The sequence below is a fragment of the Cololabis saira genome, chromosome 16, assembly GCF_033807715.1.
Source record: "Cololabis saira isolate AMF1-May2022 chromosome 16, fColSai1.1, whole genome shotgun sequence".
Classification (NCBI taxonomy): domain Eukaryota; kingdom Metazoa; phylum Chordata; class Actinopteri; order Beloniformes; family Belonidae; genus Cololabis; species Cololabis saira.
The window spans coordinates 8345165-8365326 of NC_084602.1; the positions used below are offsets into that span (position 1 = coordinate 8345165).

The 20162-nt window shown below is 45.1% G+C and overlaps 1 protein-coding gene across 1 annotated transcript; it reads left to right on the forward strand.

Moving 5' to 3' along the window:
* The first annotated feature begins 11989 nt into the window (after positions 1-11989).
* LOC133462251 (cold-inducible RNA-binding protein B-like) lies at positions 11990-12753 on the forward strand. Its single transcript, XM_061743394.1, has one exon. It carries the CDS (start codon positions 11992-11994, stop codon positions 12496-12498), a length of 507 nt encoding a protein of 168 aa, XP_061599378.1. The 5' UTR covers positions 11990-11991; the 3' UTR covers positions 12499-12753.
* Positions 12754-20162: the final 7409 nt, after the last annotated feature.

Genomic DNA, 20162 nt, shown 5'->3' on the forward strand with positions numbered 1-20162 from the left:
GTCCAAGGCTTTGACCAACAGGCTTAGAGAAGCTATGGAGCAGGTCATCCACCGGGATCAGACCTACTGTGTGCCCGAGAGGTCCATGGTAGACAATGTCTACCTAATTCGAGATGTTTTGGAGGTCTCTAGCTCATTGGGTATAAATACTGGTCTCATTTCGCTAGATCAGGAAAAGGCATTTGACCGTGTTGAGTACGGCTTCCTCTGGAAAACCATGGGGAAATTTGGGTTCAGCACTGGTTTCATTGCCAAGATCCGGGTGTTATATAGTGACATTGAGAGTGTACTGAAGTTTAATGGCAGTCTGTGTGCTCCTTTCGGGGTGAATAGAGGCATCCGGCAGGGCTGCGCTCTGTCTGGGATGCTCTACGCACTCTCCCTGGAACCCCTCCTCTGCAAGATCCGCACAAGAATCCGTGGCCTGATTTTACCTGGTTTGAAAACATAATTTCATCTGCTTACGCGGATGATGTTATTGTTTTAATTAAAAACCAAAATGATATTGACATTTTATCTAATTTAACATTTAACATCTAATTGTCTGCAGCGAGGGTGAATTGGAGCAAGAGTGAAGCCCTTGGTAGTTGGCGTAACGGTCTCCAGTTCTTCCCCAGGGTCTGTCCTGGAAAACTGACGGCCTTAAATACCTCGGCGTCTTCCTCGGGAACGAGGCTATGATCCGGAGGAACTGGGAGGGCGTCACTGAAAAAATTTAAGCCAAACTGAAAAACTGGAAATGGCTGCTCCCTCAGATGTCGTATCGAGGCAGGGTTCTTGTGCTTAAAGGGGACATATTATGAAAAACACGTTTTTTTTTGTTTTAACATATATAAAGTGGTCTCCCCTCACCCTGCCAGCACAGGACAGACAAAATACCATTGAATTTCTGCAAGATCTCTGACCCCTGCCTTACAGTATCCCCCAGTGTCACGTGTTTTTTTTTTTAGCCGTTTAGAATCTGTGCCTAGGGTGACGTCACCCGAGGCGCAGAGGTTCGGCCTCCGCTGCTGAAACCACGCCCACAACCAGCTCTCTCCGTCGGCTGGAGCGGTCCTTCCTTGAGACAGTCGGACGCGGCACTGCGGCGGAGCGGATCCGGGTTAAATCATCCAGGTTCACGGGTGGTTTGGGAGCTGGGTCCTCGGGGGTCCGTCCCAGGTCGGATCAGCTTCACCCTCCGAAATTTTCAGCCAAATCTGTCGGTTTGATCCCCGGTAACCGACGATGCGCGCTGCTCCAGCCTACTTCCTGGTTCCCAAAGCGGGGTCCGTCAGACTAAATTCTCCAGGTTCCCGGCCGCTTGGGAGCAGGGATTTCTAGGGTACGTCCCAGGCTGAATCAGCTTCACCCTCCGAGATTTTCGAACAATCTGTCGGTTTGATCCCCGGTAACGGGCGATGCGCCCCGGAGCCATGCGCCGGGCGCCCGCCGTGGGGTTGCGGGGCCAGCGCGCAGCATCCGCCGGGCAGATCCGGCTGAAATAGTTATAAATAGATATAAATAAATAAATAAATAGTTATTTATATACAACTCATATTTTATTTTTTTAACAATAAAGTTGCCATTTGTGAAAATTCAGTGTTGTGATTTATTTACAGTTAACATGATTCATCTGTCTTGTAACATAAGAAATGATGAGAATTCTTCCTGTGTGAAGACGAGGTGACTAAAGGCTGATTTATGGTTCCGCGTTACACCAACACAGAGCCTACGGCGTAGGGTACGCGGTCGATTAAACGCAGAACCGTAAATCAGGCTTTAAGATCCGTTTACAGGGTGTAACTGAATGAGAGCATCCGACTATCGAGCTGCGTGACATCGGACGCTCTCTGTCCACACTGAAACTGTTAAACTCGCGGCCAGTTAGGACAGTCCAATACAAAAAAAATAAAGCAATGGATTTTATTTTGTCGCAGAAGCTTCTCGCATGGGACACAGTTTGTGTACGACGCAGCCAGCTGCTCTGGCCGGAGCGAGGTTTGTTCTCCTCCCCTGCTACACGTCATTCAGGGAGCCAATCAGCACAGAGCCTCATTATCATAGTCTCCCCTCCCCTAAAATGAAGCACAGAAAAAGGGGTTAGAAGCGGTAAAAACTAGTGACAGGGCCCACAGGCTGGATTTCTGATTTATGTAGAAAAAACAAGCTTTAGATTGTTTTTAAGACATTCAAGGCCTGTTTAAAATATACATGAAATGCCATAATATGTCCCCTTTAACAATCTTGTGGCCTCCCTGCTTTGGCCACCATTTGGCCTGTATGGATCCTCCATCAGGTCTTTTAGCCCAGATCCAAGCAAAGCTTGTCAACTTTTTCTGGGATGGCTTTCACTGGGTGCCACAGGGGGTGCTGTTTTTACCCAGAGAGGAAGGGGGACAGGGCCATCCACTTGGCCAGCAGAACTGCCACCTTCAGGCTACAGTTCATTCAGAGGTTTTTGTCAGGGCCGGCAGATCTGGTGGGGAGAGAAGTGGCCGGCTGCATACTCAGACGTGTGAGTAACTTGGGACTGGATGCTGCTCTGTTTTTAATCGATTTTAAATTTTTAAGGTTGAATGGGTTACCTCCATTTTATCAGGGTGTTTTTAAATCATGGGCCCTTTTTAAATGTGATTCAGGAAAAAGCTCTAACTCTCTGTTCTGGTTGTTGAGAGAACCACTAGTTCATGGAGCCAGGCTGGATGCAGTGGAGCTGTGCCTGGGCTGATGGCAGCGCTGTGCAGGACCAAGACCCTGGTCCTGAAACAGCTGGTGGACACCCGCAGGGCCGGCGCTGTCAGACTCTCAGGCGGTGGGCTCTCTGCTCGGCATCCAGTCCACCAGGGTAACTCAGAGGATTCTGGAGCTGTGGAGGCAGAGGCTCTCTGGGAGGGAGAGAAACCTCCTCATGGACTACGGCAGAGGGACTGAACCTGATGACAGGGACCCATTCCCGGAGGTCTTAATAAGTCCCCAATTTGGAGAGCTGGATGGACCTCTCCTCAAGGACCCTCAGTGGCTCAGCTTGCACACAGCTGAGAAAAAGTCCCTCTATAGAAACTGTGGAAAAGCTGTCAACAAGAAGGGACTTTGTGACAGGGTGTCCACTGTATGGACTGACAAGCTGGGAGGAGATGAAGAGCGTCCGCAGTGGAGAATTTTGTACAAACCTCCCCTCAAGAAGAGAACAGCCGACCTCCAGTGGAGGATTTTACACGGAACCATCGCCACCAATGCCTTCATCTCTGTTATTAATCCTGCTGTGTCAAACCAGTGCCCTTTCTGTCACCTTCGTGAGACGGTTTTCCATGTTTTTAGTGAGTGTAAGAGACTTTCACAGTTCTTCACTCTTTTAACCACTGTTTTTTTATCTTTTTAATGAAACTTTTTGCAAACACAGATTTTATTTATGGTGCAGGATACAGGAAGAGAAGTAAAAAAAAGTGGCAACTACTGAATTTTATTTCTGGTGAAGCCAAGATGGCGATTTATGTATCCAGGAAGAACAGAATAGAGGACAGGGCAGTTCAGGAGGCCGCCTCAGTGTGGCGCTGCAACACCAGATGCAGACTGAAACTGGAATAAAATTTTTATAAAATGATGAATGATTTGGATTGTTTTGATTTGATTTTGATTTTATTAGGGATCCCCATTAGCTGGCGCCGTAGCGACCAGTCTTCCTGGGGTCCACATAAAAGACATACAAAATAGATTTACAAACACAACATTAATTAATATCAGTATTCAGTACTAAAAACCTTACAATTTAAAAACAAGTTACATGATGGGAGTTGTTAAAAAAGCATGGTAAACAAAAAAACAAAAACAAAATACTAAAAAAAACCTTACAGTGACAAATACAATTTTAACTTCTTTTTAAAAGTAAGTTTACTGAAAAGGGTATTGCAGAGGTTTTGGGGCAGGTTATTCCAAAGAGCCAATGATCGATATATGAAAGTTCTCTTTAAAGCATTTGTTTTTGGACCTGGTAGGATAAGATGTCCATTACTGGAACCTCTAGTGTTGTGATCATGCACAGTATTGCTATAAACTATTTGACTAAAAATAAAAACAGGACTTTTACAGATTATGACTGACCTGAACAGTACAAGCTTATTAAAATAGCTTATTAAAATACAACCTTTTATCTACTGTAAGCCAAGAAAGGCTGGCATGCATGTGGCTCACATTAGACCTAGGTGAGCAGCCGAGAACTAACCGTGCTGCCCTGTTCTGGACAACCTGGAGCTTCCTCAGGTCACCACTAGCAGCAGATGACCACATGGTGGAGCAATAGTCAAGATGACATAGAACAAGACTCTGAACAATCTGACATAAAAGTGGTTGGGCAACACAAGCAACACATTTCCTGGCTATACCAATTGCTCTGCCCATTTTTGACACAATATAATTAATATGGTTTGACCAAGACAGAGCACAGTCTATCATCACTCCAAGGAGTTTTGTATTTTCAACTTGTTTAACTGGCGAATTACTCAACTTTAAATCAAGCATAGGCCTGTTAACTAGTCTATGCCTTGTACCCAGCACCATACATTTGGTCTTGGAAATGTTAAGGGCAAGTCTATTGCATACTACCCAGTCATGCACCACTTTTAGCTCTCTACTCAAGACCTCATTAAGTATGTTGCATGACGGTGCAGCGTAATATAAAGTAGAATCATCGGCATAAAGTACTGTAGTGGCATATTTAGTAGCCCAAGACAGGTCATTTGTAAATAATGAAAAGAGCAAAGGCCCCAGGCAGCTCCCTTGTGGCACGCCGCACTCTAAACGTCTACTACTGGACAGACTGCCATTTAAATAAACCTTCTGTGATCTGAAAGACAAATAACTTTTTATCCACTTTAAAGCAGAGTCACTAAAACCATAACATTTAAGTTTGTCAATCAATAGAGAATTATCAAGAACATCAAATGCGGCACTGAAATCTAATAGTACAACTCCCACCATCATAGAGTTGTCCATAGCTTTAAGCCAGTCATCAGTCATTTGAATTAAAGCGGTTGAAGTAGAATGGCCAGCTCTGTAGGCATGCTGAGAGTCTGTTGCAAGCATGTTTGACACAAAATAAGACTGAATTTGTTCATGCACCAACTTTTCCATCATTTTGCTCAAAATAGGTAAAATACTTATAGGTCTAGAATTCCCCTCATTGAAAGCAGATTTAGTATCCTTAGGTAGAGGAATTACCTTGGCCTCCTTCCAAATCTTTGGACATAGGCCCACATCCAAACACCTATTAAAAATATAGCAGATAGGAGATGCTATGATACCAGCAGTCATTCTAAGCAGTTTGCTATCTAGGTTGTCTAAGCCTGCTAATTTACTGTCAGGAAGTGAGAGGAGAAGCCGCTCAACCTCACTGGCATCAACCTGATGAAATTCAAAGACACAACCTTTATCTTTCATTATAAGATTCTTTATACAGTCATTTGATGCTGAGTTGTCTGACATATTCATAGCCTGCCTCAATTTAGATACTTTATCCACATAATAATCATTAAAGTGATTTGCAATATCACCTGGTTTAGTAAGAACAAGTCCATGTGATTCCACTAATGGTGTGCACACAGTTGACTTGCGTCCCATGATTTCATTTAGAACGTTCCATATTGTTTTAAGAACATCTGGTGTTACAATAATGTCCTGTGTCCTCCCTCCTACTTCTCCCCTCTGTGGGGTTGCCGGTGGCCTGGGTTCCGGGCTCTTCTGTGTCGGCCTCTGGTCTCGCGGGTGGCGGGGTTGCTCCCCCCCCCCCCCCACTATAGATACACTTCAGGTGGAGCTTTGTTTGGTTTATTACACACACACACACACACACACACACACACACACACACACACACACACACACACACACACACACACACACACACACACACACACACACACACACATACACACACACACACATATAGTCACTTAGTCACATGCATTTACACACACACACACACACACGCATGATCATATACATACACACACACACATAGACATACACACTGGCTTGTTCACCTGCATGCTGGCTCTCTAGTTTTTGGGTTTAGGTAGCGGTAGCGATAGCTTAGCTCAGACTGCGATCAGATCTCAAGATTTAGGTCGATTACTGTTATTGTTTTGGTTGGCTCCGTGCCGGTTTCGTGCTTTGTTTGTGGTTTTTTGTTGCAGATTTCCAGTGCTTGACGTGTGTCTCCGTGTGTTCCTGCTTCCTGGATTGGCAGTGGAGGTCGTCACCCCCCCCGCCCCCCAAAAAAAAACACTGGGTTTGTATGTGTATATTAATGTATGTGTACGCATATGTGTGCGTATATATATGTATATATATTAAATATAGTAATAATGCACACATATACACTTTTGGTTTCTACCGTCATGGTATCAATCAATAATATGTGTGCAGAAAAAAAAAAAAAAAAAAAAACAATAATGTCCTGTGTAATGTTGTAAATAAAGAACTGCATTTTGCACTTTTCCTTCAAGACTGAATGCTGATGTAGCCGTTTATTTATTGGGTATTCTGTATTGTTTAGGCACTTCAGCACTTTATGACATGTGATGTGAACTGTATCCTTTGAAACTGTAAATAAAGTGTGTTTGTAAAAATAAAATAAAAAAAACAATCTTCTTCTTCTTCTTCTTCTTCTTCTTCTTCTTCTTCTTCTTCTTCTTCTTCTTCTTCTTCTTCTTCTTCTTCTTCTTCTTCTTCTTCTTCTTCTTCTTCTTCTTCTTCTTCTTCTTCTTCTTCTTCTTCTTCTTCTTCTTCTTCTTCTTCTTCTTCTTCTTCTTATTGACCTGACAAAAGGAGGGCCTTTTTGCCCCCCTAAACGTGCCCAAAAAGTCACCAAATTTTGCACGCAAGCCAGGCCTGGCGAAAAATTTAATATTTAATGGTTTGCATTATTGGGCGTGGCAAAATGGCTCAACAGCGCCCCCTTGAAAACTTTGTGCCTCAAGCCCCACGATACGGTTTGACGTACATGAACGAAAATCGGTACACACCTGTATCATGTGGCAATTTAAAGAAAAGTCTCTTGGCGCCATGGCCGAAACCGAATAGGAAGTCGGCCATTTTGAACATTCTGAATTAATCGCGTAATTTTGGAGCAATTTATGCCAACCGTAACGTGCACCCAGGTGTGTTATAAATCAAAATATGCGTCTCCATCCTGTGACTACGCGCATTACTTTTCTCTTTCAAAAGTGTTACCATGGCAACGCTAGACGCCAAAAAGCAGTTCATCTGATTGGTCCATATTTGATAGTTCCCCAAAAGTCACCAAATTTTGCACGCAAGCCAGGCCTGGTGATAAATTTGATATGTCATGGTTTGCATTAATGGGCGTGGCCTAATGGCTCAACAGCGCCCCCTAGAATACTTTTCTCTGCCATAACTTTGTAATGGTTTGACATAGAGAGTCATGGGTTGCGTCATCGGACTCGGTATTGAGTCCTTGACCATAATTGGTGAAAATTAGCCCCGCCCCTTCTTCTGATTGGTTGTCCCTATTTTCTGCTATAACTTTTGACTGATTTGACACAGGAAGTCGTGGGTGGTGTCATGTCTGATATGCTTATCGGGGACGGTGGCCATGAGTGCGAGGGCCCGTTCATCGCTGCTTGCAGCTTTAATGGATTGGAGTACTTCCTGATCAGATATGTCAGCAAGTAGTTCTCTCTCATCAGACCCTGCATAATTCAGTTGCATTCCTCCTTCTCTGAGTTGTCAGGGTGAGGGAAGACCACTTTATATATGTTAAAGCAAGAAAAAACGTGTTTTTCATAATAGGTCCCCTTTAATCATATTTGTGAGAAGAGTCAATAATTTTTCTGAAAAGGCCTTATACTGTACTCCCTTTAGCGTTTCTTGGGTTCTCTTCCCAGTGGGACATGCCCAGAAAACCTGATCAGGGAGGCTCCCAGGATGCATCCTCACCAGATGGCCGATCCCCCTCATCTGGCCCCTATTGTTGAAGAGGAGCAGTGGCTCTACTCTTAGCTTCTTTAGGATGGCCAAGCCTCTCATCCTGTCTCTAAGGGAGTGCCCGGACACTCTATGGAAGAAACTCATTTCTGCCGCCGGTATCCGCAATCTTGTTCTTTCTATCATTACCCATATCATCTGGAGTCACGGGTAGCTGGGTAGACAAATTCTACTGTCTGCTGCTGGTAGTTGCCATGTTCAGCTTCCTTCATATACCTGAGATATCTCCTAACTGGAGTACAGGTCCATGAAGGGGTACAACTGACCCAGAATCACTATTGACAGCTCCTGAAAAGCCATGGTAGACCCACAACAAACATGAGGACGACGTTAATTCGGTTACATTCAATAATCAGATTGCTGTTGTCCATCTAAATATAGTTTATGATTGGGATACTCCACCTACCTTAATGTGATTATCACGTACTGAAAATACTAACTTAATTAGTTTAAAGCTGCTCTTTACGTATATATTTCTTACTGCAACTCTTTCCTCCATCTGATTATGTTGGGAGTATTGTGGTCCATGTAAACGTAGTCAGTTGGAGCATCAGCTGAGGTAAGAATGGTTCCTTGGAGTCAGACCCCAGCAGCTGTGTGTCGTTAGCCCGTTAAGCTGTGGTTGGTCAGAACTGGTCCCTGGCAACATTTAAAAACTCTCAGCTGTGCTGACTCCTTTACTTCTGACTTTCGTTATGAAGACTGCAGGCTTCTTCCTGAGGTTTGGTCCAGTCTTGGTTGGAAGCAACTGTGTCCAGCTGGTTCTAGAAGTTTCTGATGTTGTTGTGTTCTTGTTTTTCAGGGTTTCCCTCTGTGTGCTGTTGATTGTGGAGTCATGTGGGATGCATTTGAAGGGTAGGCTATAATTTGCTGAAGACATGACATGTGTAGTTGTATCACTCAGCTTAAATCTTCTTGTTTTCTGTGCTCAGGATCAAAATCTCACCAACAGAGTGGTGGTGGCAGCGGTGCTGGTGGCAACTTTGCCTCCTACCAGGGAGCACCCACAGGTCATTCAGCACCAGTTCTCTACAGTGCCCCTAGACTGGTATCTGCACCAGTACTTGTCCAAAACCCTAACGCCCCTCAGCTTGTTGGCTACACGACTCCAGTAGGGAGCAGCCTGGACTCAGCTGCACGTGCTATGGGATACTATGTTGGTACTGGGTCACATGTGCCCCTTCAGGCGGGAGCTGTCGGTACTGGGTCACTTGTGCCCCTTCAGGCAGGAGCTGTCAGTACTGGGCATGCTGTGCCCCTTCAGGCAGGAGCTGTCGGTACTGGGTCACTTGTGCCCCTTCAGACAGGAGCTGTCGGTACTGGGTCACTTGTGCCCCTTCATGCAGGAGCTGTCGGTACTGGGTCACTTGTGCCCCTTCAGCCTGGCTTTGTTGTCTCTGGTTCTTCTCTACCCTTTCAAGCAGGAGCTGTTGGTTCAAGGCCAGGTGGAGCTGGTCAGTCTTGTCTACCAAATAAGTCTGATGCATGGTACTAGTCTTGTGGTTGGGTGCTGTATCCTGACTTGTTTCTCCACAGAAACTGAGTGGGCTGTTCCTCCCCAAAGCTTGACTGAAGCAGCAGATGATGCCCAGACCATGGATGCCAGTGACTTTCTACCACCACCTGGACCGAGCTTCCAGGCAGGAGAAGCTGCCAGTGTTATGAGGGAAGCTGAACTTGGCAACTTCCAGCAGCAGACGGAAGAATTTGGCTATCCCGCTGACCAACTGGGCCAAGGACAGCAGGGATTCACAAGTGTGGTGGTTCCCCAGTTTGGTGTGGGTGGTCTCTCGGCTTCCCCCTATCCAGACTTTGACTACAGACTCCTGTATGGCCTGTACCCTCCTGGCACCCAGACTACCTTCAGCCAGCACCATGAGAAGGGCAAAGACTACTCACAGGTCGTCCACTACTTGACAGAGCATGCTTCTGATGACCATGGTTCAGTGCAGCAGAAAAAGGTCTTCCAAGCTGCCTCCTAGACCTCTGCAGGAAATGCTTAGATGTCTCAAGGCTGGCAGAAATATGTCCTCTGCATAAAAGGTTCTGATCAGTTTTGGCCAATAAAGATTTTAACTTGTACGTGGCTTTGGGGAATGCTTATTTATAATAAAGGTGACAAAATGCTGTTAACTGAGGTAAAGCAAAATGGAATTGTAGGTTACACTTCCTCCCTACACACCAATGCGTGTCCTGAAAGTCTGGCATTACAAGCCATATCCTGAGGTTGGTAGCATTGCTGTGCAGTCTAAGCATGGATGCTGCTTTAACCTTCACTTGCAGAAGGTTAGTGGTTGGCAGGGCCTCCACATGGCCGTGGTTCCTGGGGAAAGTGGTGTAGACCAATATGGGAGAATGACCACATTGCAGATAAAATGTTATTTTAAAAGGTGGGGGTTTGTGGGACAATTTGTATACCCGAATATTTGAAACCATCGCACCATTTCAAGGGATCAGTGAGAACTCTAATATTATCGTGTGTGTATATATAGTAAAATTTCACTTTTAGTGTTTAATTTATATCCTGAAACTGCGCTGTATTCTTTTAGACATTGCAATAATGAGGGGATTGATGTGAACGGTTCACTTGTGTATATAAAAGTAAGTCATCTGCATATAAGGATTTGTGCTCGTTCATACCGAATTTGAGTCCAGCTATGGAGGTATAACAGATGGCGATGGCTAATGGTTCGATTGCCAGTGTGAATAATAAGGGCGAGCTTTGACAGCCTTGTCTACAGCCTGTGGATAAGGAGAAGTTGGTAGAAAGACCTTATTTGTTAAAATGTTAGCTTTGGGAGCATTGAAGATTGTTTTAACAAACTGAATTTTTTGCCGAAACCCATGGCCTCAAGAGTCCGGGAAAGCTTGGCTCAATCCTATCAAATGCTTTATTAGCATCCATAGATATTTAGGAGACTGAGGGGCCTATATGAGTCGCATTTCTGTTCTTACCTGGTTTTGGGAGCAGCGTATTATAGCTATTTCTAATGAGTCTGGTAATTTCGTATATTGTAGAGCTTCTTTAATCATATTTGTGAGAAGAGTCAATCATTTTTCTGAAAAGGCCTTATACTGTACTCCCTTTAACGTGTCTTGGGGTCTCCTCCCAGTAGGACATGCCCAGAAAACCTGATCAGGGAGGCTCCCAGGATGCATCCTCATCAGATGGCCAACCCCCCTCATCTAGCCCCTCTTGTTGAAGAGGAGCAGTGGCTCTACACTTAGCTTCTGTAGGATGGCCAAGCATCTCATACTATCTCTAAGGGAGTCCCCGGACACTCTATGGAAGGAACTCACTTCTGCCGCCGGTATCCGCGATCTTGTTCTTTCTGTCATTACCCATATCATCTGGAGTCACGGGTAGCTGGGTAGACAAATTCTTCTGTCTGCTGCTGGTAGTTGCCATGTTCAGCTTCCTTCATACACCTGAGATATCTCCTAACTGGAGTACAGGTCCAGTCGGTGGTAGAGAGGGTGAAGGGAGAAGGTCACTGGCATCCCTGAAGGGGTACAACTGACCCAGAATCACTATTGACAGCTCCTGAAAAGCCATGGTAGACCCAGAACAAACATAAGGATGGTGTTAGTTCGGTTAAATTCAATAATCAGATTGCTGTTGTCCATCTAAATATAGTTTATGATCGGGATACTCCACCTACCTTAACGTGATTATCACTTACTGAAAATACTAACTTAATTAGTTTAAAGCTGCTATTTCCATGTACATTTCTTACTGCAACTCTTTCCTCCATCTGACTATGTTGGGGGTATTGTGGTCCATGTAAACCTAGTCAGTTGGAGCATCAGATGAGGTAAGAATGGTTCCTTGGAATCAGACCCCAGCAGCTGTGTGTCGTTAGCCCGTTAAGCTGTGGTTGGTCACAACTGGTCCCTGGCAACATTTAAAAACTCTCAGCTGGCTCATTCTTCCACACCGCGACTGCCGAGGTCGAAGCTCCGCTCCTTAAAAAACCCCTAAAAAGGCATAAAAAAACCTCCTCAACAATGTCCGACGAAGGTAAACTTTTCATCGGAGGCTTGAGCTTCGACACCGACGAAGACTCTCTGGCCGCCGCCTTCGGCAAATACGGCAGCATCGAGAAGGTGGACGTGATTCGGGACCGGGAGACCGGGAGATCCCGCGGCTTCGGCTTCGTCAAATACGACAACGTGGACAACGCTAAAGACGCGCTGGACGCCATGAACGGACAGACCCTGGACGGCCGCTCCATCCGAGTGGACGAGGCGGGGAAGAGCCGCGGCGGATTCAGCGGAGGACGCGGCGGGAGGGGAGGCGGCGGCCATGGCTTCTCCAGAGGTGGATACAGCGACGGTGGCGGCTATGGCGGAAGAAGCTACGGTGACAGGAGCTACGGCGGCAGCGACATGAGTTACGGCGGTGGCAGCGGTGGCGGCAACAGAAGCGGCGGATATTCATCCGGCTACAGAGACGACCGCCAGGGAGGCTACGGTGGTGGGCGCTCCGGCTCCAGAGGCGGATACGACGAGTAAACATCTCCCCGATTCAAGATCATCACCTGGCTGGATGTATATGAAAGATGCGCACCTCAAGAAAAATGTCCACGTCAAGAATATTTTCAGAAGATTTTTAAGCTTCTGTGAAACCTGTAAAAGTCCCATTTTTGCGAATACGAATACAGCAGCCTTCCAAATAGTTCACTGATGGACAATTTAAATGCTTGCTGAATTCTCACTTCCCCCCACATTCCTTTTAACAATGAGAGTTGATGGGACTACTTTTTTTTTTTTTTTTTTTTTTTTTTTGTCTGAGCTACCTCCTGCCTGATTTTTAGATTGATGGAGATGCTAATAAAGACTTTTGGGGGGCTGCTGTTAAGGCCCTTGAACTATTAAGAGAACCTTAGATTAGCCAAGGCTCCTTTTTTATGTTCAATTTCCCAAAAGAGTGAATTCCTTTCAGACTGAACTACATCCGAAGTGTCCGGCTGTTCCTGAAGCTGCAAAATGCAGCATGCTACAGTCTGTCCACGGTGTCTTCTGTGCTCTGCTCATCATCTGCATTTTAAATGTGCTGTAAAATGGCCCAATCTTGTCAAGTGATCTCGAAATGGAACTTCCTTTGCCCAAATTAAAATCTAAACCGTTTTGTACTTTATGTTCTTTGTATGATTCAAGCCTATTAAAACAACTATGGGGAAAAAAAACAAAAAAAAAAACTCTCAGCTGTGCTGACTCCTTTACTTCTGACTTTCATTATGAAGACTGCATGCTTCTTCCTGAGGTTTGGTCCAGTCTTGGTTGGAAGCAACTGTTTCCAGCTGGTTCTAGAAGTTTCTGATATTGTTGTGTTCTTGGTTTTCAGGGTTTCCCTCTGTGTGCTGTTGATTGTGGAGTCATGTGGGATGCATTTGAAGGGTAGGCTATAATTTGCTGAAGACATGACATGTGTAGTTGTATCACTCAGCTTAAATCTTCTTCTGTTTTCTGTGCTCAGGATCAAAATCTCACCAACAGAGTGGTGGTGGCAGCGGTGCTGGTGGCAACTTTGCCTCCTACCAGGGAGCACCTACAGGTCATTCAGCACCAGTTCTCTACAGTGCCCATAGACTGGTATCTGCACCAGTACTTGTCCAAAACCCTAACGCCCCTCAGCTTGTTGGCTACACTACTCCAGTAGTGAGCAGCCTGGACTCAGCTGCACCTGCTGTGGGATACTATGTTGGTACTGGGTCTGCTGTGCCCCTTCAGGCAAGAGCTGTCAGTACTGGGCATGCTGTGCCCCTTCAGGCAGGAGCTGTCGGTACTGGGTCACTTGTGCCCCTTCAGACAGGAGCTGTCGGTACTGGGTCACTTGTGCCCCTTCATGCAGGAGCTGTCGGTACTGGGTCACTTGTGCCCCTTCATGCAGGAGCTGTCGGTACTGGGTCACTTGTGCCCCTTCATGCAGGAGCTGTCGGTACTGGGTCACTTGTGCCCCTTCATGCAGGAGCTGTCGGTACTGGGTCTGCTGTGCCCCTTCAGCCTGGCTTTGTTGTCTCTGGTTCTTCTCTACCCTTTCAAGCAGGAGCTGTTGGTTCAGGGCCAGGTGGAGCTGGTCAGTCTTGTCTACCAAATAAGTCTGATGCATGGTACTAGTCTTGTGGTTGGGTGCTGTATCCTGACTTGTTTCTCCACAGAAACCGATGGGCTGTTCCTCCCCAAAGCTTGACTGAAGCAGCAGATGATGCCCAGACCATGGATGCCAGTGACTTTCTCGCATCACCCCCTCTACCACCACCTGGACCGAGCTTCCAGGCAGGAGAAGCTGCCAGTGTTATGAGGGAAGCTGAACTTGGCAACTTCCAGCGGCAGACGGAAGAATTTGGCTATCCCGCTGACCAACTGGGCCAAGGACAGCAGGGATTCACAAGTGTGGTGGTTCCCCAGTTTGGTGTGGGTGGGCTCTCGGCTTCCCCCTATCCAGACCTTGACTACAGACTCCTGTATGGCCTGTACCCTCCTGGCACCCAGACTACCTTCAGCCAGCACCATGAGAAGGGCAAAGACTACTCACAGGCCGTCCACTACTTGACAGAACATGCTTCTGTGACCATGGTTCAGTGCAGCAGAAAAAGTTCTTCCAAGCTGCCTCCTAGACCTCTGCAGGAAATGCTTAGTTGTCTCAAGGCTGGCAGAAATATGTCCTCTGCATAAAAGGTTCTGAGCAGTTTTGGCCAATAAAGATTTTAACTTGTACGTGGCTTTGGGGAATGCTTATTTATTATAATGGTGACAAAATGCTGTTAACTGAGGTAAACCGAAATTAACAATGCAAAATGGAATTGTAGGTTACACTTCCTCCCTACACACCAATGCATGTCCTGAAAGTCTGGTATTACAAGCCATATCCTGAGGTTGGTAGCATTGATGTGCAGTCTAAGCATGGATGCTGCTTAGACCTTCACTTGCAGAAGGTTGGTGGTTGGCAGGGCCTCCACATGGCCATGGTTCCTGGGAAAGTGGTGTAGACCAATATGGGAGAATATGACCACATTGCAGATACAATTTCTTTTAAAAGGTGGGGGTTTGTGGGACAATTTGTATAACCACATATTTGAAACCATCACTGCACCATTTCAAGGGATCAGTGAGAGCTCTAATATCGTGTGTGTGTGTATGTATATATATATATAGTGGTCAAATTTTAGTGTAACTTAATTTATATCCTGAAACTGCGCTGTATTCTTTTAGACATTGCAATAATGGGGGGATTGATGTGAACGGTTCACATATATATATATATATATAAAAAGTCATCTGCATATAAGGATAATTTGTGCTTGTTCGTACTGAATTTGAGTCCAGCTATGGAGGTATAACGGATGGCGATGGCTAATGGTTCGATTGCCAGTGCGAATAATAAGGGTGAGCTTGGACAGCCTTGTCTACAGCCTCTGGATAAGAAGTTGATAGACCATTATTTGTTAAAATGTTAGCTTTGGGAGCATTGAAGAGTGTTTTAACGAACTGAATTAATTTTTTGCCGAAACCCATGGCCTCAAGAGTCCGAAAGAGAAGGCTTGGCTCAATCCTATCAAATGCTTTATTAGCATCCATAGATATTAACATAGGATTCCTATTTTTTTGAGCGGCACTCAGTATGTGGAGCAGTCGCCGCACATTATCTGCTCCATACCTGTTTTTAACGAACCCTGTTTGGTCAGGGTGGATTATTTTTGGTATTATATTTTCCGATTCTTGCTCTGTGAGTGATTCATTTGGACAGGATTTTATAATCTGCATTTAGGAAACTGAGGGGCCTATATGAGTCGCATTTCTGTTTGTTCTTACCTGGTTTTGGGAGCAGCATAATTGTAGCTATTTCTAATGAGTCCGGTAATATTGTATTTTGTAGAGCTTCTTGAATCATATTTGTGAGAAGAGTCAATCATTTTTGTGAAAAGGCCTTATACTGTACTCCCTTTAGCGTGTCTTGGGTTCTCCTCCCAGTGGGACATGCCCAGAAAACCTGATCAGGGAGGCTTCCAGGATGCATCCTCACCAGATGGCCGATCCCCTTCACCTGGCCCCTCTTGTTGAAGAGGAGCAGTTGCTCTACTCTTAGCTTCTGTAGGATGGCCAAGCATCTCATCCTATCTCTAAGGGAGTGCCCGGACACTCAATTCAATTCAATTCAATTTTATTTATATAGCGTCTAATACAACAGATGTTGTCTCTAGACGCTTTCCAGAGATCCAGAACATGAACATAAACATAAACATAAACATAAACATAAACCCCCGAGCAATTATTATATAAACAATGGCAGGTAAAAACTCCCTTAGTGGGAGAAAAGCCTTAAGCCAAACAGTGGCAAGGAAAAACTCCCCTTTAGGAGGGAAGAAACCTTGAGCAGGACCAGGCTCATAAGGGGGGACCCTCCTGCCGAAGGCCAGACTGGGGGAGTCAGGGACGTCGACAGCACACAGCAGGCAGGTGGAAGCAGCAGCGGGATGACCAGAGGTGGGGGGGGGGGGGGGCGTCAGCAGCACACAACAGTCATGTGGAAGCAGCAGCGGGATGACCAGAGGGGGGGGGGGGGCATCAGCAGCACACAACAGTCATGTGGAAGCAGCAGCGGGATGACCAGAGGGGGGGGGGTGCAGGCAGGCGGAAGCAGCAACAGCAGACATCCACGTAGGCAGGTGGAAGAAGCAATGGGATGACCAGAGGGGGGGGGAGGGCCGGGAACACAGGCCAGAACGCAGCTCCTGAGGCTCCGGCCTGCAAACATACACAAAAGAGAAAAAAAAAAAAAAAAAAAAGGGGGGCCGGCACAAGAAACTACAGGAACAATGGACAAAAATGATAGCTATGAGATATTTATAATAAATAAAAATGGTAATGGAGAAGAGAGGCAGGGAAAAGGAGAGGAGAAGAAGGGTGAGAGGCACCGCCCAGCGGATCATGTCGGTGCCCCCCTGCAGCATAAGCCTATAGCAGCATATCTACCGCGAAGCTATATTTGAGACTAACTATTATAGTTTTGTTCTATAGCTGCGACAATGACTACTGACTCTAACACACTAAAGTTTACACTACCTAGCGATTTACCAACACCAGCTAGAGGTTTACTTAACACTAACTATAAGCTTTACTAAACAGAAAGGTTTTAAGTTTAGTTTTAAAGGTGGAGGTGGTGTCAGCCTCCTTAACCCAGATTGGAAGTTGGTTCCAAAGTAATGGTGCCTGATAGCAGAACGCCCGCCCTCCAAATCTACATTTAGATACTCTAGGAACTACGAGTAAACCTGCACCCTGGGAGCGGAGAGCTCGGCCAGGAACATAAGGTACTATCAAATCTTGTAAATACTGCGGAGCTAAGCCGTTTTGGGCTTTATATGCAAGTAATAACATTTTAAATTGAATTCTGAATTTTACAGGTAGCCAATGGAGCGACGCTAACACTGGAGAGACGTGGTCTCTCCTGCGAATTCCTGTCAGTACTCGTGCTGCTGCATTTTGGATCAGCTGGAGCCTATTCAGCAAATTACTTGGACATCCTGCTAACAACACATTACAGTAATCCAGTCTAGAAGATACAAACGCATGAACTAGTTTTTCTGCATCCCTCTGCGAGAGGATTTTCCTAATTTTTGCAATATTACGGAGATGGAAAAACGCTATTTTACAAACCTGATTAACATATGGTTTAAACGACAAATCCTGATCGAAAACAACACCAAGGTTTCTCACAGTTGCACTGGAAGCCATCGCAACACCATCTAATCCCTTCCTAAGATGCTCTGGACCAAGAATGATAACCTCTGTTTTATCTGAATTTAGAAGCAAGAAATTTCTGGACATCCAGTCCTTGATGTCCCTAAGACATGCCTGAAGTTTAACTAACGGTTCTGTTTCATCCGGCTTCATAGACAAGTAGAGCTGCGTATCATCAGCATAACAATGAAAGTGTATGCCGTGATTCTGGATTATACTTCCCAACGGCTGCATGTATAAACTGAACAAGACTGGCCCTAGCACTGAACCCTGCGGAACACCATAACAGACCCTCGACTGTTCTGAAGAAACCTCATGTACATGAACAAACTGGAACCTGTCAGATAGATATGATTTAAACCAACGTAGAGCTGTCCCTTTAATCCCAACAACATGCTCTAACCTGTGCAGTAAAATGCCATGGTCAACAGTGTCAAAAGCAGCACTGAGGTCCAGTAAAACCAATATGGACACTAATCCCTTATCTGAGGCCATAAGAAGGTCATTCGTAACTCGAACCAGTGCTGTCTCTGTGCTATGATGCATTCTGAACCCTGACTGAAAGACTTCAAACAGATCATTTCTATACAAATAGTCACATAACTGGCTTGAAACTGCCTTTTCCAGAATTTTAGATACAAATGGAAGGTTAGAAATTGGCCTATAATTAGCTAAGGTGTCTGGGTCAAGGGAAGGTTTTTTAAGTAAAGGTTTAATTACTGCCACTTTGAAAACCTGTGGTACATATCCTAAGCTTAGGGATAGGTTGATTTGGTCCAGTATTGTCACACCAATAAGAGAAAAAACATTTTTGAATAGTCGAGTCGGGATGGGGTCTAACATACATGTGGTAGACTTAGCTCTATTAACGAGTGAGGTCAGCTCAGGGAGGTCTATAGGATCAAAACAGTCTAGAGACAAGTCAGAGCCTAGGGAAGTCGCTAAAGCTGAAGAAACGCCCACAACCGGCTGGTTGATTTCTTCTCTAATTCTCGTGATTTTACTGTTAAAGAAGCTCATAAAGTCTTCACTACTGAGAGCTGCAGGAATACACGGCTCCACAGAGCTGTGACTCTTTGTCAGCCTGGCTACAGTGCTGAACAGAAAACGTGGGTTACTTTTGTTATCCTCTATCAATGTTGAATAATAAGCTGTTCTTGCTTTGCGAATGGCTTTTTTATATACTATTAGAATATCTTTCCATTCACGATAAGAGTCTACAGACCTACAAGAGTACCACTTCCTTTCCATTTTACGCACGCTTTGTTTCAACATGCGAATATCTGAATTGTACCAGGGAGTTAAGCTCCTGTGGCTAGAAACCCTCCTTTTCAAAGGAGCAACTTCATCTAAAGCTGAGTGCAACAGATCAGCAGTGTTACTAACAAGAGAATCAACATCAGAGGTAGAACCCAGGTCACTGGCCTCTATTGCTTCAGTAGAGGCTTCACTATTTTCCACTGTCGCAAGACGAGCAACGGTCTCCTTAAATTTAGCAATAGCTTCATCAGACAAACATCTGCTAAAATAATACCTCCTGCCCTGCACTTCAACATCAACAACATTCAATTCCAACGTTATTAAATAATGGTCGGATAAAAGGGAGTTAACAGGTGACACCAACAGACCATCAGTTTCAACACCATAGGTGAGAACGAGATCGAGAGTATGACCAAAACAATGCGTCGGCCCGTCCACTTTTTGTGAGATACCCATTGATTCTAGAAGAGAATTGAAAGCTAATTTAAGATTATCGCTTTCAACATCCATATGAATATTAAAATCACCCACTATGATGAATTTATCTGTACTGATCAATAATCCAGAAAGGAAATCTGAAAATTCAGACAAAAACTCTAGATAAGCGCCAGCAGGGGGCCGATACACTACCACTAACACAACTGGCTTCTCTGATTTCCAGCTCGGAAATTTCAGACTAAGCGTGAGGCTTTCAAACGTATTATGATTGCACTTAGGTTCAATTTTTGTTTGGAGACTGGAGTTATAAATTGCTGCGACTCCTCCGCCCCGGCCCGTGTTTCTAGGAATGTGATGATTAAAGTAGCCGGGCGGAGTTGATTCATTCAAACTAACATACTCTTCATCCTGTAACCATGTTTCTGTTAAGCAGAAAACATCACTCCTGCTCTCTGTGATTATATCGTTTACTAACAGAGACTTGGAGCTTAATGATCGTATATTTAGTAGTCCGCATCTAATTTTTCGGTCTCTTATTGGTACCAAATGTGCATTGGTTTTAATTTTTACAAGATTATTTTGGTTAACGCCTCTATAACGCCGCACCTGGTGAACTCGTGGAGGGCGGGGAACTGCAACTACTTCTATTTTGCTAGGCACCTGGTTAGAGTTACCAGTTACATCATGTAATCTTATAGTTTTGTTGGCAGGCGTTGGTCCTCGAGAAGCAGCAGAGA

Coding starts and splice junctions, on each gene's coding strand:
- LOC133462251 (XM_061743394.1), top strand. CDS start 11,992: ATGTCCGACGAAGGTAAACTTTTCATCGGAGGCTTGAGCTTCGACACC.